At 37.8% G+C, this 14,341-nt stretch overlaps 1 protein-coding gene across 1 annotated transcript; it reads right to left on the bottom strand.

The window, feature by feature from the left end:
* Positions 1–8,628: 8,628 nt before the first annotated feature.
* LOC113361280 (proline-rich extensin-like protein EPR1) lies at positions 8,629–13,746 on the bottom strand. Its single transcript, XM_026604573.1, has 4 exons — positions 12,750–13,746; positions 9,684–9,827; positions 9,274–9,609; positions 8,629–8,984 (listed from the first exon to the last, which is right to left on the bottom strand). The coding sequence occupies exons 1-4, from the start codon at positions 13,744–13,746 to the stop codon at positions 8,629–8,631; spliced, it is 1,833 nt and encodes a 610-aa protein (XP_026460358.1).
* Positions 13,747–14,341: the final 595 nt, after the last annotated feature.

Raw genomic sequence — 14,341 nt, 5'->3', positions numbered from 1 at the left:
CTTTCCTAAGTTCAATCTTTGAGGACAAAGATTGTCTGAAGAGGAGGGTATTTGTTATGACCCTTATGGCTACCCCTAACAACTATGCGAGTGTAATAACTCCGCAATCATTGTCTAGCCGTTAAAACAACATTTACTGCGTTCTTTTTACTCAAAATCAGCGTGTAGGATAGCTGCATGTTTAGGGCCTTAATTAGTTAGGGTTTTGAACTTAGGGTTTCTTTTCCCAGTATTTAAGATAAGTTGTGTTGGATCTATTGTTTTTATCAGGTAATAAATTGAAATTGAGGCTGCGCTCTTTGAGTATAGAGGTTACCAAAGCTTTTGTCCTTCCCTGTTACAGAGTCCTTCTCTTGTATTGTCATAATCATCTCAGTTCTTAACATGGCTTATAGAACAAATGAATAGTTCTGAACAAGAGGATACAAGTCGCGCAAAAAATACTCAAAAAAATAAAATATAATCATTACTTCCGTTATCAACAATATAATTTCACAAGTTAAAGATGTCTAAGTAATAATAATAAACTAGATGAGCAGCTCTCTTACGATGCACTATCACTGATCGGTTATCCTTGTTTCGGTCTCATTTTTCATTTTAGATTTTCAAATTTATCTATTTTAACGAACTCATTACTCACTCTAAGCGATAATTCATTAACCGATTTGAAGCCAAACAGGGGGTTAGTCCTCGAGTGATTTCGGGGGAGTTGAGTGTATTTTAAATCTCAGGGATTTTGAGAGAGTTTGAGAGAGTGTAGGGAGTTTGAGAGAGTTTTGTGTTTTTTAGTTCAGGGAGTTTGGGGGAGTGTAGGGAGTTTGAGAGAGTTTATTAGAGGGAGTTTGGGGGAGTTTGAGAGAGTTCACTCCTAACTCATTCTCTTTTAAGAAACAATAAACCCTTATTTGCAAATAACATTGATCTTTAATCAAAAGAAAAACATAAATGAAAATGATCATATCTCTGTATCAATAGTATGTTATTTTGTGCAACGAGATAATTATTTTTCCCTTCAATTTAACGGTATCCATACAATTCTAACTCCCTTTGTTCACGAACATTTTCCCACATATCATCCGCTATAATCTTTCTCCATGCATTAGCTTCTTGACGTTGTTGTTCTTGAGTTTGTTGTATCAAAATTTCATCGTCATTTACAAGCGTTGATGGATGGCTATCTTCCTCTTCCTCGACCGGAAACTTATCTGAACGGCATTCTTTTCGTAAGAAGTTGTGTAGGCCTGCACTTGATACGGAAATGGAGGTTGAGACTTAAAGATCAAGAAACGAGACTTCACAACACCGAAAAATCTTTCAACTACATTCCTCAAAGAAGCATGACGCATGTTAAATAATTCTTCAGCCTTTTTCGCATGATTACCCGTACCAGAAAATTCTTTCAAATGATAACGTTGTCCAAGAAATGGTGTTAAACAATATCTTCGGTTTGCAAACCCACCATCCCCCAAGTAATATTTACCTGAATAAAACACAAAAAGAAAACTTCGTCAAGTAGAACCCGAATATAACTTAACCAAAAAACTCAAAACTTCACATTAGATAAAAGTAAAATTACCTTGCGGTATTTTCAGTACATTTCTTTTTGTCATTGCGTCGTTAAGTATTTTCGAATCATGAGCAGACCCTTCCCATCCACTGAGCACGTATATGAACTCCAAGTCGAAGTTGCAAACCGCTAACACATTTTGAGATGTAATTCCATGTCGATTCCGATAAACGGATGCATTTGTTTTCTCTAGCATTGATGGGATATGTGTACCGTCCATAGCTCCAATGCAATCCTTAAAGTAAGCATAAAATCGTGTACTCTCACTAATTTTAAATGGAGTTGCACTTGTTGGCTTAGCCATCATCCTCGGAGCTATAGAATTTAAAGCTCGCAACATCCTGTTGAAGTTTTTACTAACTGTCCACCGAGAGCGACCAAATGTGTCACGTATTGAGAGATTTGTTGTGAGACCAAAATACACTAAAAACTCATTCGAACTCCCCAAATCAACCAACTCCCTAGTATTGTAGGGTTTTATGACTAACAGGGAGTTCAAGAGTTTTTTTTTAAACTCCCCAGCGACTAACAGGTGTTTTCTAGAGAGTTTAGGAGACTCCTCTAAACTCCCCCATGACTAACGGAGATCTGGTGAGACTCCCTTAAACTCCCTCAGGACTAACAGAAGAAAACCTAAATAAATTAAAATATCTCGAACTCTCCCACGACTAACCCCCTGAGAGTTTTGGAGTCTATAGAACTCAATTGACAATTAACTTCATAGCTGAAGTGGCACAACTTTAAAATGGAGTTTTGGAGTCATAATAGGACTCAGACTAATATATACAAGCTTATGTAATTATAGTTCGCCTAGAATATAAACTTCTAAACTCCCTGCCTAGTCCGGAGGTTCTAAATCAAGGAAAAACATCTATATAAACATGGAACAAGAATATAAGATTTGCAAAGACTTATTCATCAGGGGTAAGGGGGAAATTCTGCTCATTTATTGTCTGATTCATACGCACGGAAGGTTAGAAGAAACTTAAAGAATTTGCAAAACTAGGGTTTGGAATTTGGTATGAGCAGAAAAATGATGTTGCATCATCTTCCTCATGAAATCATCACAGATGTACTTTCTCGCTTACTTTCTGAATACGCGATACAACGCATAGAAGTGTGCAAAACCTGGCTAAATATATTGCATCCTATTAGGCGCGATAGTTAAATTAATCTTCATTTTGTGGGTAATACGGTTTTCAAGATATACAATTTTACCATGGATGTAGGGGCGGAATATCGCCCAGAGCAAATCCGCAACCTCTCCCTGGCTAAGACAACCACCGACACGAAGAAAAAAGGAAATTAGGAGAAGAGTAATTACACGATAACAAGGAAGAAGCATGAAGAGAAACTACGAGATAATCACAACGCGACATTTATCAAGAAGAACACGAAGTAGCAAAGCGAGAGACCGCGACATCTCCCTAAAGCCTCGCGAATAAGACAAACTGAAATAAGATCAGCTAACAGAGATCTTACATGTGATCCTTAGTTGTCTTCTACTGATGTATTTGCTTATATTATGATTCAAAATAACGAGAGAGCAGGTTGTGATAGAATTCAGTCAAGTAAGAGAGAGTCCAGAACTATTCTTAGAGAAGAAAAAAAGCCATTAGAGCTTAGTCTTTCTATAATTTTCTCCATTGTTATGTACCAAACATCCTTGTGATCATTGTTAGAGTATCATATATTCAATACAAAGCATTTGAGAAGATCATACTAGTGCCAAGTGGTGTATAATATCATTAATGTTTAAATTGATTCTCCTAACTTAGGCTCTGTGTTATTATCATCCCAACGGGTGTAGTTGTGGGATTTTCCGCAACTACAATGGAGAAGTGTGCAAAACAAATTATTGTATGTATATTTTGGTATTGCTTTATAGGTTTGAGTCTATTCTTTACAAGCAAGTCATGCTAACTATAACTAGTGTGTAAGCAAAGCTGAACCAAATTTTTCAGTACTTGAAGATTTGAAAGCACTGAATAGATAATTGTGTATCTAAGTATGGTTTTGTATCATTGTGTTCTAATTTAAAAACCAGGATCCACTTCATACCCTAAGTAGACTTTACAAATCCGCGTTTACTAATCGGTGCACTCTTGTAAAGTTGTACTTGTGTTGGCCTCTACCGTGCAAGCAGTCTAGAAGATCCAGCTGCTTTGTGCACAATTCTGGCTACAAAATCATAGTTGGTTATAATTCCAAGGAAAAGGTCAAGATCATGAGATTACTATACGAGTTATGCTTATGCAAACAGAGATAGCTATTCATTATTGGAATTATAGAAATGACAATTGTAGGAGTGGAATATCGCACATATCAATAAGTATGCGAAGTAAGGATTATTTGATGTAAGCGAGGACTATCGCACATGGCAAAGATGAAGTGACGTATTGGATGATGTCAGCAAGATCACGAGTAAAGTGTGATGTTCTATGCGAGGTATAGTCTGTGCGAGAATGAGTGATTGTAAATGAGCAAATGTATCGCATAGTGATTCCGAAAATAGTGGATCTCTTACTTGTCATCCACTATGAGGAATCGCTATATAAAGGAAGGAAGTCATCACATAGAGAGAGATCTTTTAGGGTGTGTTAGACAAAAAACTAGAAGATAAAAAGTTTGTTTGGAGAGGAAGTAAAGTCATTGTAAAGTCATTATTATTCACTGTATCCAATTATAATCCTTAAAAGTTAATAAAAAAATCATTATGATTACTTGAGAAATAATCTAGATACATTGGAGTGTGGTTATAGGTTTTCCTGCAACTACAACAGTTAGATGATACCAAAAGTGCCATTGTGGAATGCACAAAAATGTATAATTCAAAGATAGAAAACAAATTTTTAACGCCACTGAAGAATCCAATACATAGATTACAACCATTACAAGTTGGATTTGTAGAATCGGTTAGTGCAGAATTAATCCATATAATTAAGGGCTTATAGAATAAATTAAATGAATAGTTTTGAACAGAAGGATACAAGTCGCACAACAAATCCTCAAAAATAAATAAAGAATTCATTATGATTACTTGAGAAATAATCTAGATAAATTGGAGTGTGGTTGTAGGTTTTCCTGCAACTACATTTTTGGCGCTAGAAACAGCTTTTGGTGATAAATCCTGGTAGTAAATTCGTAGAATCTTGAAAAAAGTAAGATCTGGAAATTGAAGATGGCAAGACTCGGATCTACTATTGAACAGGGAACAACATCCAGAAAGAGCAATAGAATTGCTGAGAGAAGAAGAATTACAAATCTTGATCAATAAGAAAAAAGAATAAGAGAAAATCAAAGAAACGAAAATCCAATTGGACCTCAGCGTGAACAAGAGCGGAATAATGATATTGATTATGATAGAGTGAGCGTTCATACTTCGCAAACAAGTTCAACTGAAGAGGAAATACAAAGAACTGGGGATACATGAAGAATTGAGAGGAATGATGAGAATATGACACTTGCAGAGCTTATACAAATATTGATTGCAGAACACAAAGAGAAGGTGAAGTGCGTGCGAATTTGATACGTCAGAATGATGAATTAAGAGAAGAGAACCTTAGATTGCTAGAGCAGAGATCGAGAAGTTCCACACGATCCAGGTCGAGATCAAGTAGGAGTTCATCAAGGCAAAGTCGATCCAATCAAGTAGATACTAGGCGGAGACAACGCATGGAAGCTATTGAAGAAAACATGCAAGTAGATGATAATCCACAGGACCAACAAAGTAGAAGGGATGTAGCTCAAGATTTGGGAACTAATCGATATGAGCATCCGCGTGAACTTCTACATCGCACACGTAATAATTTCGAAAGAGAAGAAGAGGATATGAGGCAAGGACAGATGATATTGCATGGAAGAGAAATGTTGAGAGCATAGAATGAACGTGAAAGGGAAGCTACACGTGTGAGGAATGAAAGAGACAGACAAAGAAAAAGGAAAGAAATTGTAGAGAGAGAATTGCAAGAAGCATTACGTCAAAATAACCATGATAATCGAGTAAGGCGGCGCGAACGTCATCACATGAATGATATAGACCAAGGACGGGTTGCACCATAATAAAGAGAAATATCAAGACATCGACATGATCACACAGGTGAAGAGGAACGACATGATAGAGCACAGATTGAAACGAATACTGACAGGCGTAGGAGAATGAGAGAAGAAACTAAAGAATACGAGATACAAGAATCAATACGTCAGAATAATCATGAGAATAGATTGAGGCAAGCAAGATTAAAAATACCTATGCGCGAAGATATAGATCAAAGCTTCAGTGAAGAAATTCTTAAAGAAATTGCGGAATTAAGAGAAATGATGACTACGACAAGAAATGGTGGAAGGAGACAATTGGAGGAAGTAATGGAGGAAGCTGGGAAAACTCCCTTTACAAAGCAGATTCAAAGGGAAGTGATACCGCCTAAGTGCAGTTTACCAACATTCACTAGCATATTTGACGGAAGCGCCTGTGCAATACAACATGTGAAATCTTACACACGATCTCTGTTGCAGTGGGAAAAAAATGACGCAATAATGTGTAAATCTTCCAAAGCTGAACACTAGATTAGATAAAGTATGGGAAGCTGTCATTCTAATGGAAGAAATCCCAGAACCACATAATGGAGGAGATGAACCACCACCAGGGAGGAGGAACATAAAATTTTGTGTATATCATCGCTTTCATTGTCACACAACAAGTGTTTGCATAAATGTGAGGAAAATCATATTGCGAATGATTGAACAATGAAAATTGGATCATTTCTTAGTACAACGACCAAAGAATTTACCACCACCACCACCAAGAGGAAATGTATATGTAAATCAGAAAGGAAAGGATACATTTGTAATTGAAGTATGCGCGAAAGCGAAGAACCTATATTGTATTTCAATTGTACATTCATTCAGAAGCATAAAAGACTTCCATGACAATGTCTTAAGAAGGGTGTATGCGAGAAATGCTGAGGAAGGGAAATTTTTAAAATTGCGAAAATATCACCATTGAAGGATTGGAAAAAACAGATTATCTCATTTAGTGCGGAAGAAACACACCAGGACGAGGGGAGTCGCATGAATGTTCATTAGTAGTGAGATTAAGAATTAATCCGAAGCCAAAAGTAGAAGATGATGAAGAAGATGAAGCAAAAACTTGAGGAATAAATAGAATACTTATAGATCCCGGAAGTTTTCTTCAACGTACAAAATTTATGGCTTCAATAGAACTGCGAACAAGCCAAAATGTAAGGTGACTATGAGGATTCTTCTTCAGAATATGCCTACAGATATTGTGTTATGTGTTGTAGATGTCGAATCCCCCTATAATGCTCTAATTGGAAGACAATGGCTGCATAGTATCTTGGTTGTGGCCTCAACATTTCATCAGTGCATAAAATTTCCCTTACCTCAGGGTGTTGGTATTATAAGAGGAGACACAGTTGAAAGTAGAAATTGTCAAGAAATTGACATTGACAAGTGCCAAGAAAGAGAGAGTAAGCGAAGAAATTGGAAAAAACATGTTGCAGATAGTCAAAGAGCTGAGAGGTTAATGGTGGATACAATATAGTTGAGAGTTAGACAAACAGAAAAACAGAGTACTGAAAAAGGGTTTAAAAAGTATGCACCCTAATAGTTATCGCACATAGAATATTGAAAGGGGTATGCGAAATAGTATTCTGAACAATATCTGCGAGTTTAAAAAGATACAAAAAATGAAGGGGATAAATCAGTATGGAGAATGTAGATATCTTTCTTTATGAGAAATAAGTTCATAAGAAATCCATGTACTAGAGTTATATAAACTCAAAATTTGAAAATGGAATGACAAATTCTAGTTTCATGAAGTGATACCATGTCGAGAAAAGAAAAATTAAAATCTTTATAATAAAACCTTAATAAAAGGCATCAGAAGTGATTTTAATCAGATTGGCTAGGAATTCGAATGTGTCATGCAACCTAGTTCGCCTACATGCAAGAGGCAAAAAAGTAAGACCTATCGCACGTCATAGTCGGAGAACCTAGAAAGCATGACTCAAGGGAAACCAACACCGACCCTGGAACTTGAGTCATGGAGATTTGGGGTGTAAACAAACGAAAATGCCCATCCGGGAGAGGTACCTCTAATTTTCAGTCTAAGATATTAATCTTAGATTGAGAGAATAAGGTGAGAAAGTCTCTCCTAAGGTGTGAAAAAACTCGATCTGGGCGCCGAGGTACACGGTTGAGTCAAGAGTTCCCGGGGCGTATGGAGTGTACCTTCCCACTCTTGACAAGTCCTGACTATGATGCACTTGGTCCGAAGATACCCCACTTAGGGTGCGGTCTCGCAACCATAAACCTCATCGGTGTTGGGATGTGAGATTGGGAAATGAAATGGTTGCTGAATTAACCAGATGGAAAGACCCATAACCTTAACCCGGTAGAGGTAAGCTTCCTTGAAGGGGCAATCAGGGGGAAGATAAGGACAGCACCCTCCATTAGGGAGTTGAATTGTGTCAAAAGACGTAAATGTCATAAGACTTTTTACTCAAGGGAGTACTAAGACTTATCATATTTATGCGATAAAACCTGAAGAGGAAATAATACAAGAAAAAGATAAGATGAGGTCAATGGGTCGATACGTTAGAGCGTAAAGACCGCCTGCGATCTCATCACATAGAATTGAAGCAAGATAATACCTTTACATAGGAAGGAAAAATAATACCTTGTGAGAAACATAAATTTTATACTAATTTTGTTTTGCAGGAATTTACAGGGAAATAGGAATACTACGAAAGCATTCACACCAAATGCATGAAGAACTATAAAATATAATTAATCATATTAAGTCTATCAAGATGTGTCAATTAACATAGGCAAGAATGGGAATGCAAAGGGAATGTTATTTGCCTCATTTGATAGACTCATATACCTGAGAGAGAATGATATTTTGGACGTGAATGCGAGCAAAAGGAATTTATATAAAAGGAGTGAAAATTAATGCTCAAAAGGTGCATGTTTTTAAGGTTACATGAAAATATTCAGAAGGCAAAGAATTTACAAAGAATTTACAAAAAATGAACCACTTATTTCTTCTTCAGATTATTCATCTCCTCCCTCACTGTCTGAAATATATCAGAAATATGTTCATTATCAGGGATTTCAAGAAATTTATACTTTGTAAGAGGGATGTTATTCTCAACACAGACGTTCTTAACAGCAGCTTCGCGAGCACGATTAGCATCATTGCTATTATTTGAAACCATGATGATGAAGTTCTTCTTCAATTGATGATACTTAGAATTGCGAGCAAATAAATCTTTTTCTTCAGAAGCTAAGCGAGTTTTTAATTCTTCAATATTTTGAGGATAATTCTTCTCTTTTTCAGAAGCTAAACGAGTTTCTAACTCTTCAATCTTCTGAAGATAATTCTTCTCCTTATCTGTAAAATATGAATAAGCAAGTTACAATACATATAAAAAAAATGTGTTATTCTCAGAAAAAAGATAAGTATTAAAAGAGCAATATTTGACCTTCATAATTGGAAACAATGTCTTTAACCAATGCGGAATGTTCAGCTTGAAGACTCACGTTTATGGCTAAGTCCTTTCTAGCATCATTCAGAACTCTAGCAGCCCAACTAAATTCATCTTCGCTTTCTATGAGAAGATGAGAGCGAATTAAATTTCTTTCTTCGACAAGTATGTTCTTTTCTCTCAAAGCTAAATCACGTTCTTTTTGAACCTCAACAATGGATTCTTGGAATTTTTCTAGTGCTTTCGCACCCTTAAGAGTGATCTCGTCTTTCTCATCAATAAGCTTATTCTTCTTTGTTTCCAAAACTTGAATTTGTTCTTGGCTCTCATGAAGACGATGTTTAAAGTTATTAAATGTAGTCAATAAAGATCTATGGCTTTTTCTAAGAGCAGCATATTTCAATCTTAATTCTTCCAAATTCATATTTTCAAATCCTTGGTTGGGATAGTTATTTAAAGAAGAATTAAGGTGTTCTAAAAGGGTTTCACCATCAGGAAGATTGGCAGCCTCATCCGAAAGGTTATACAGGTCTGCGAATATAACAAAATAAGAAATGTGAATTATCGCATAAAATAGAAGAACAAGGAAAATAAAGGCTACATACCAATGAGTTCATCATTTCTTTCTCGGGCTCTGCGAATCAAATCAGAATTGGTTGAATTCTCAGCTTTAAGCTTGGCATTTTCTTTCTCAAGTTTAGTAAGTCTCCTTTGGTAGTCGAGGAGATTACATAAGATAAACGGGCTCTCTGCGAGAACAAAAGGAAGTATTACTATTAGGAATAAAGAAAGACTAAAGAAAAGTCAAAAGGTAAAACAAATATTACCAAAGATCGATTGTGAATTGGAGGTTTGGATTTATCGCATAGGCAGCTCCACGAAGAGATGGATCATCTAAAGTAGGAGCATCGCATATTTTAAACCATTCCAAAAGCACGATTTAATTCTTCATTATCAACAACAGTTAGGAGAACTCCAGCAAAAGATTGGACAACTCTTTCAAAGAAGAAGGATTGATGAATCATCAGAAACAGAGATATCATCCTCACTAGACTCCGAACTTGAAGAGGAATCATATCTTTTACGCTTCCTAGAGAGATCATCCATTGTAGATGTCGTTTTTGATGAAGATTTAGACGTAGGCCTTTTAGGAATATACTTACCTTTACTTGAATTTTTATCACCTAAAGATTTCACCTACGCGAATATCAAGATAAGAAACAGAGGAAACAATATTGTAAAATCAAAAGAATGTTTCTTTTATTATTCTGCGAAGCTGATGCATTGTGTGAAGTTTGGCCCTTTAGCAGTCTGCAAAAAGTGGGATTATTATGCGAAATTGAGAACATTTATACGACAATAAGAATTGGAAGAAATTATGCGAAATTGAGAACATTTATACGAAGCCCCATACCACTTTCTTGTCTCAGCTTCGGAAAGTTCAAACTTCCAAGGTTTGTAAGAAGAAAACTGTTCAAGGAAAAGGAATATCAGAACCATCCTCAGCTTTACCAGAATCATAAGGACCCTCTAGAATGACAGGTCAATTAAGCCAGCTCGAGTCATTAGATCTGCGAGCAAAATTGTTAGATTTGTCATTCCAATCAACATCTCGCATGATCCTATCATCTTCACCGATACCATCTTTTCTTCTTAAGCGAACGACCGATTTAGTATATTGCTTTTCATAATTGCAACATAGTAATTTTTGAAGAAATTATCAAGAGTAATTCGGTAGAATCAATGACCTTATCACGGTGCGATTCATTTCGCACCTCATAAGGATAAGAGGACTATAGCCCAGCTACGCAACGAGAATACTCCAATGCTATTCTGATCGCATCACCACTTAGTTGGAATATTCCCCGTGCGAATCGATCATCAGCAAGAATTTCATAAAATAGGGGTATTTCGGGGTTAAACAAGGGAATTGGAAGAATGGAAAGTTGTCCCTAATAACTCTTTGATTATTCCATTGATCGGAATTGATCAAATCAAGACTAAGTTTGAATGAATAGTCAGATGATGGGGGAAGAGAAAGTGAGTAACCTCTCGAATGGAATTCATTCTTCAACCTATTGAATTCTGTCTCCATCTTCTTGCCAGCAGGAGCCATTTTTGGAATGGGAATGGAAATGGGTAGAAAGTAAAAAGAAATGAATTTAGCTTTGATCAGAGAAAGCAATAGCAGAAAAGATGAAAACAAAGTAAAAAGAAGAAGAAGACGAAAGAAGATATATAAGGAAAAATCAGTCCCATTTTTCAAGGTTTCATTAATGCGAGGAATGAACGGATAAAAACAGGCGGTTAAAATGACGTGTCAGATAATAATTGGTTAAAAATGCACGCGTAATTAAGGAAAACTGGAATTCCGGAGGAGTGTCGGCAAGATAGAATACGAAAAGACATACACATGCGATATTATAGGATGGAAATTTCTCATATCGCTCACTTCACAATGTAAACGAAATGAGAAGAGGCAAAATGTAGGAGTGGAATATCGCACATATCAATAAGTATGCGAAGTAAGGATTATCTGATGTAAGCGAGGACTATCGCACATGGCAAAGCTGAAGTGACGTGTTGGATGATGTCAGCAAGATCACGAGTAAAGTGTGATGTTCTTTGAGAGGTATAGTCTGTGCGAGAATGAGTGATTGTAAATGAGCGAATGTATCGCATAGTGATTCCGAAGATAGTGGATCTCTTAGTTGTCATCCACTATGAGGAATTGCTATATAAAGGAAGGAAGTCATCACATAGAGAGAGAGAGATCTTTTAGGGTGTGTTAGACAAAAAACTAGGAGAGAGAAAGTTTGTTTGAAGAGGAAGTAAAGTCATTATTATTCACTGTATCCAACTATAATCCTTAAAAGTTAATAAAGAATTCATTATGATTACTTGAGAAATAATCTAGATACATTGGAGTGTGGTTGTAGGTTTTCCTGCAACTACAACAGTTAGATGGATACCAAAAGTGCCATTGTGGAATGCACAAAAATGTATAATTCAAAGATAGAAAACAAATTTTTAACACCAATGAAGAATCCAATACATAGATTAGAACCATTACAAGTTGGATTTTTAGAACGACACATTACAAGAAAAAAAAAAAAAAAAAAAGGTAAATGACGGAAAATGGAAAGTAATCTCCCTGTTATGAACTTATTTTCCTTTCCCGCAACCTATGACCTTTGCATATAGCCTTTAATTGCGGAAATAAACACATAAAACAAACACAATAAATCCAAATAACAATTTCGCGATTGGGGCAAGAAATGCCAGGTAAATTGATGTTACCAGTTAGGATAAACGCCAATAAACATTGTGAGGAAGATCCTTAATAGTAAGGAGCCACGTAAGCTAGGGGTGGTGGAGATGGATATTTGGGAGCCACGTAAACTGGTTTGGGAGTGTATGTTGGTGTTGGGTACTTGGGGGCGACGTAAACTGGCTTGGGAGTGTATGTTGGTGTTGGGTACTTGGGGGCGACGTAAATTGGCTTGGGAGTGTATGTTGGTGTTGGGTCCTTGGGGGCGACGTAAACCAGCTTGGGAACATATGTTGGTGTTGGGTATTTGGGGGCGATGTAGACTGGTTTGGGGATGTATGTTGGGGTTGGGTATTTGGGGGCGACGTAGACTGGCTTGGGGGTGGTTGGGGTTGGATACTTAGGGGCGACGTAAACTGGCTTGGGGTGTATGTTGGGGTTGGGTACTTGGGGGTGTATGTTGGGGTCGGGTACTTGGGGGCGACGTAGACTGGCTTGGGGGTGTATGTTGGGGTCGGGTACTTGGGGGCGACGTAAACTGGCTTGGGGGTGTATGTTGGGGTCGGGTACTTGGGGACGACATAGACTGGCTTTGGGGTGTATGTTGGGGTTGGGTATTTGGGGGCGACGTAGACTGGCTTGGGGGTGTATGTTGGGGTCGGGTACTTGGGGGCGACGTAAACTGGCTTGGGGGTGTATGTTGGGGTCGGATACTTGGGGGCGACGTAAACTGGCTTGTATGTTGGTGTTGGGTATTTGGGGGCGACGTAGACTGGTTTGGGGATGTATGTTGGGGTTGGGTATTTGGGGCGACATAGACTGGTTTGGGGGTGTACGTTGGGGTTGGGTATTTGGGGGCGACGTAAACTGGCTTGGGGGTGTATGTTGGGGTCGGGTACTTGGGGGCAACGTAGACTGGCTTTGGGGTGTATGTGTGTGTTGTACTTGGGGGCGACGTAGACTGGTTTGGGTATGTATGTTGGGGTTGGGTATTTGGGGGCGACGTAGACTGGCTTGGGAGTGTACGTTGGGGTTGGATACTTAGCGTAAACTAGCTTTGGGGTGTATATTGGGGTTGGGTACTTCGGGGCGACGTAGACTGGCTTGGGGGTGTATGTTGGGGTCGGGTACTTGGGGGCGACGTAAACTGGCTTGGGGGTGTATGTTGGGGTCGGATACTTGGGGACGACGTAAACTGGCTTGTATGTTGGTATTGGGTATTTGGGGGAAACATAAACCGGTGGTGGTGGTGATGGGTAAACGTATTTAGGAGCTACGTAAGCGGGTGGTGGGGGGGAAGCATAGTTGGGCGTGTAAGGCTCGTATTCAGCTTGCGCAACGCTGATCAGAACAAATAAGGTTAAACCATAAATAATAGAAGCTGGGAACCTTGCCATGTTGATTGAGTGGTGAAGGCAAGGAAGAAAGAAAGAATATCTAACAAGTTGTTTCCTGTGGAGATTATGATGAAGAGAAAGGCTTCGGAACCCATTTATATAGTGTGACACTAGATTACATTTTCTTCTCTTAATAATGCAGTCAATTGAATTATACCCACTTGGGAGGTATGTTAGTGGTGTACCACTAACTCCATGTATAAACACAAGTCGAGGCATGCACGATCTTTCGGGTGATGAATGATTGAATGTGGACACATTCTTGTACCCGTTGGGATGTTTGTCAACTATAGATCGTCCAGACTTGCCAAACATTGTAAGAACATATTGAAAAGGATTTTGAAGATTTAGTGCTGCTGCTGGGGGAACATCAGAATGTCTGAAACTTTACCAAGCCCAACCCCAATATTTAAAACTTGTAAAAATTTGTACGTAAAGAAATTCTGTATTGGAACAAAGTTTTGAATATGTATATATATATATATATGACAATCGAAACCTGTTAAACAAAATAGCTTACTCCTAGAGCATCCACCCTGTTGTTGTATCACTTATTTAAACTTCAGAAGATATTCCCATTGTAAATCTCTGATAA

This window comes from Papaver somniferum, chromosome 1 (assembly GCF_003573695.1).
Source record: "Papaver somniferum cultivar HN1 chromosome 1, ASM357369v1, whole genome shotgun sequence".
NCBI lineage: Eukaryota > Viridiplantae > Streptophyta > Magnoliopsida > Ranunculales > Papaveraceae > Papaver > Papaver somniferum.
This window is presented reverse-complemented; position numbering and strand designations above follow the sequence as displayed.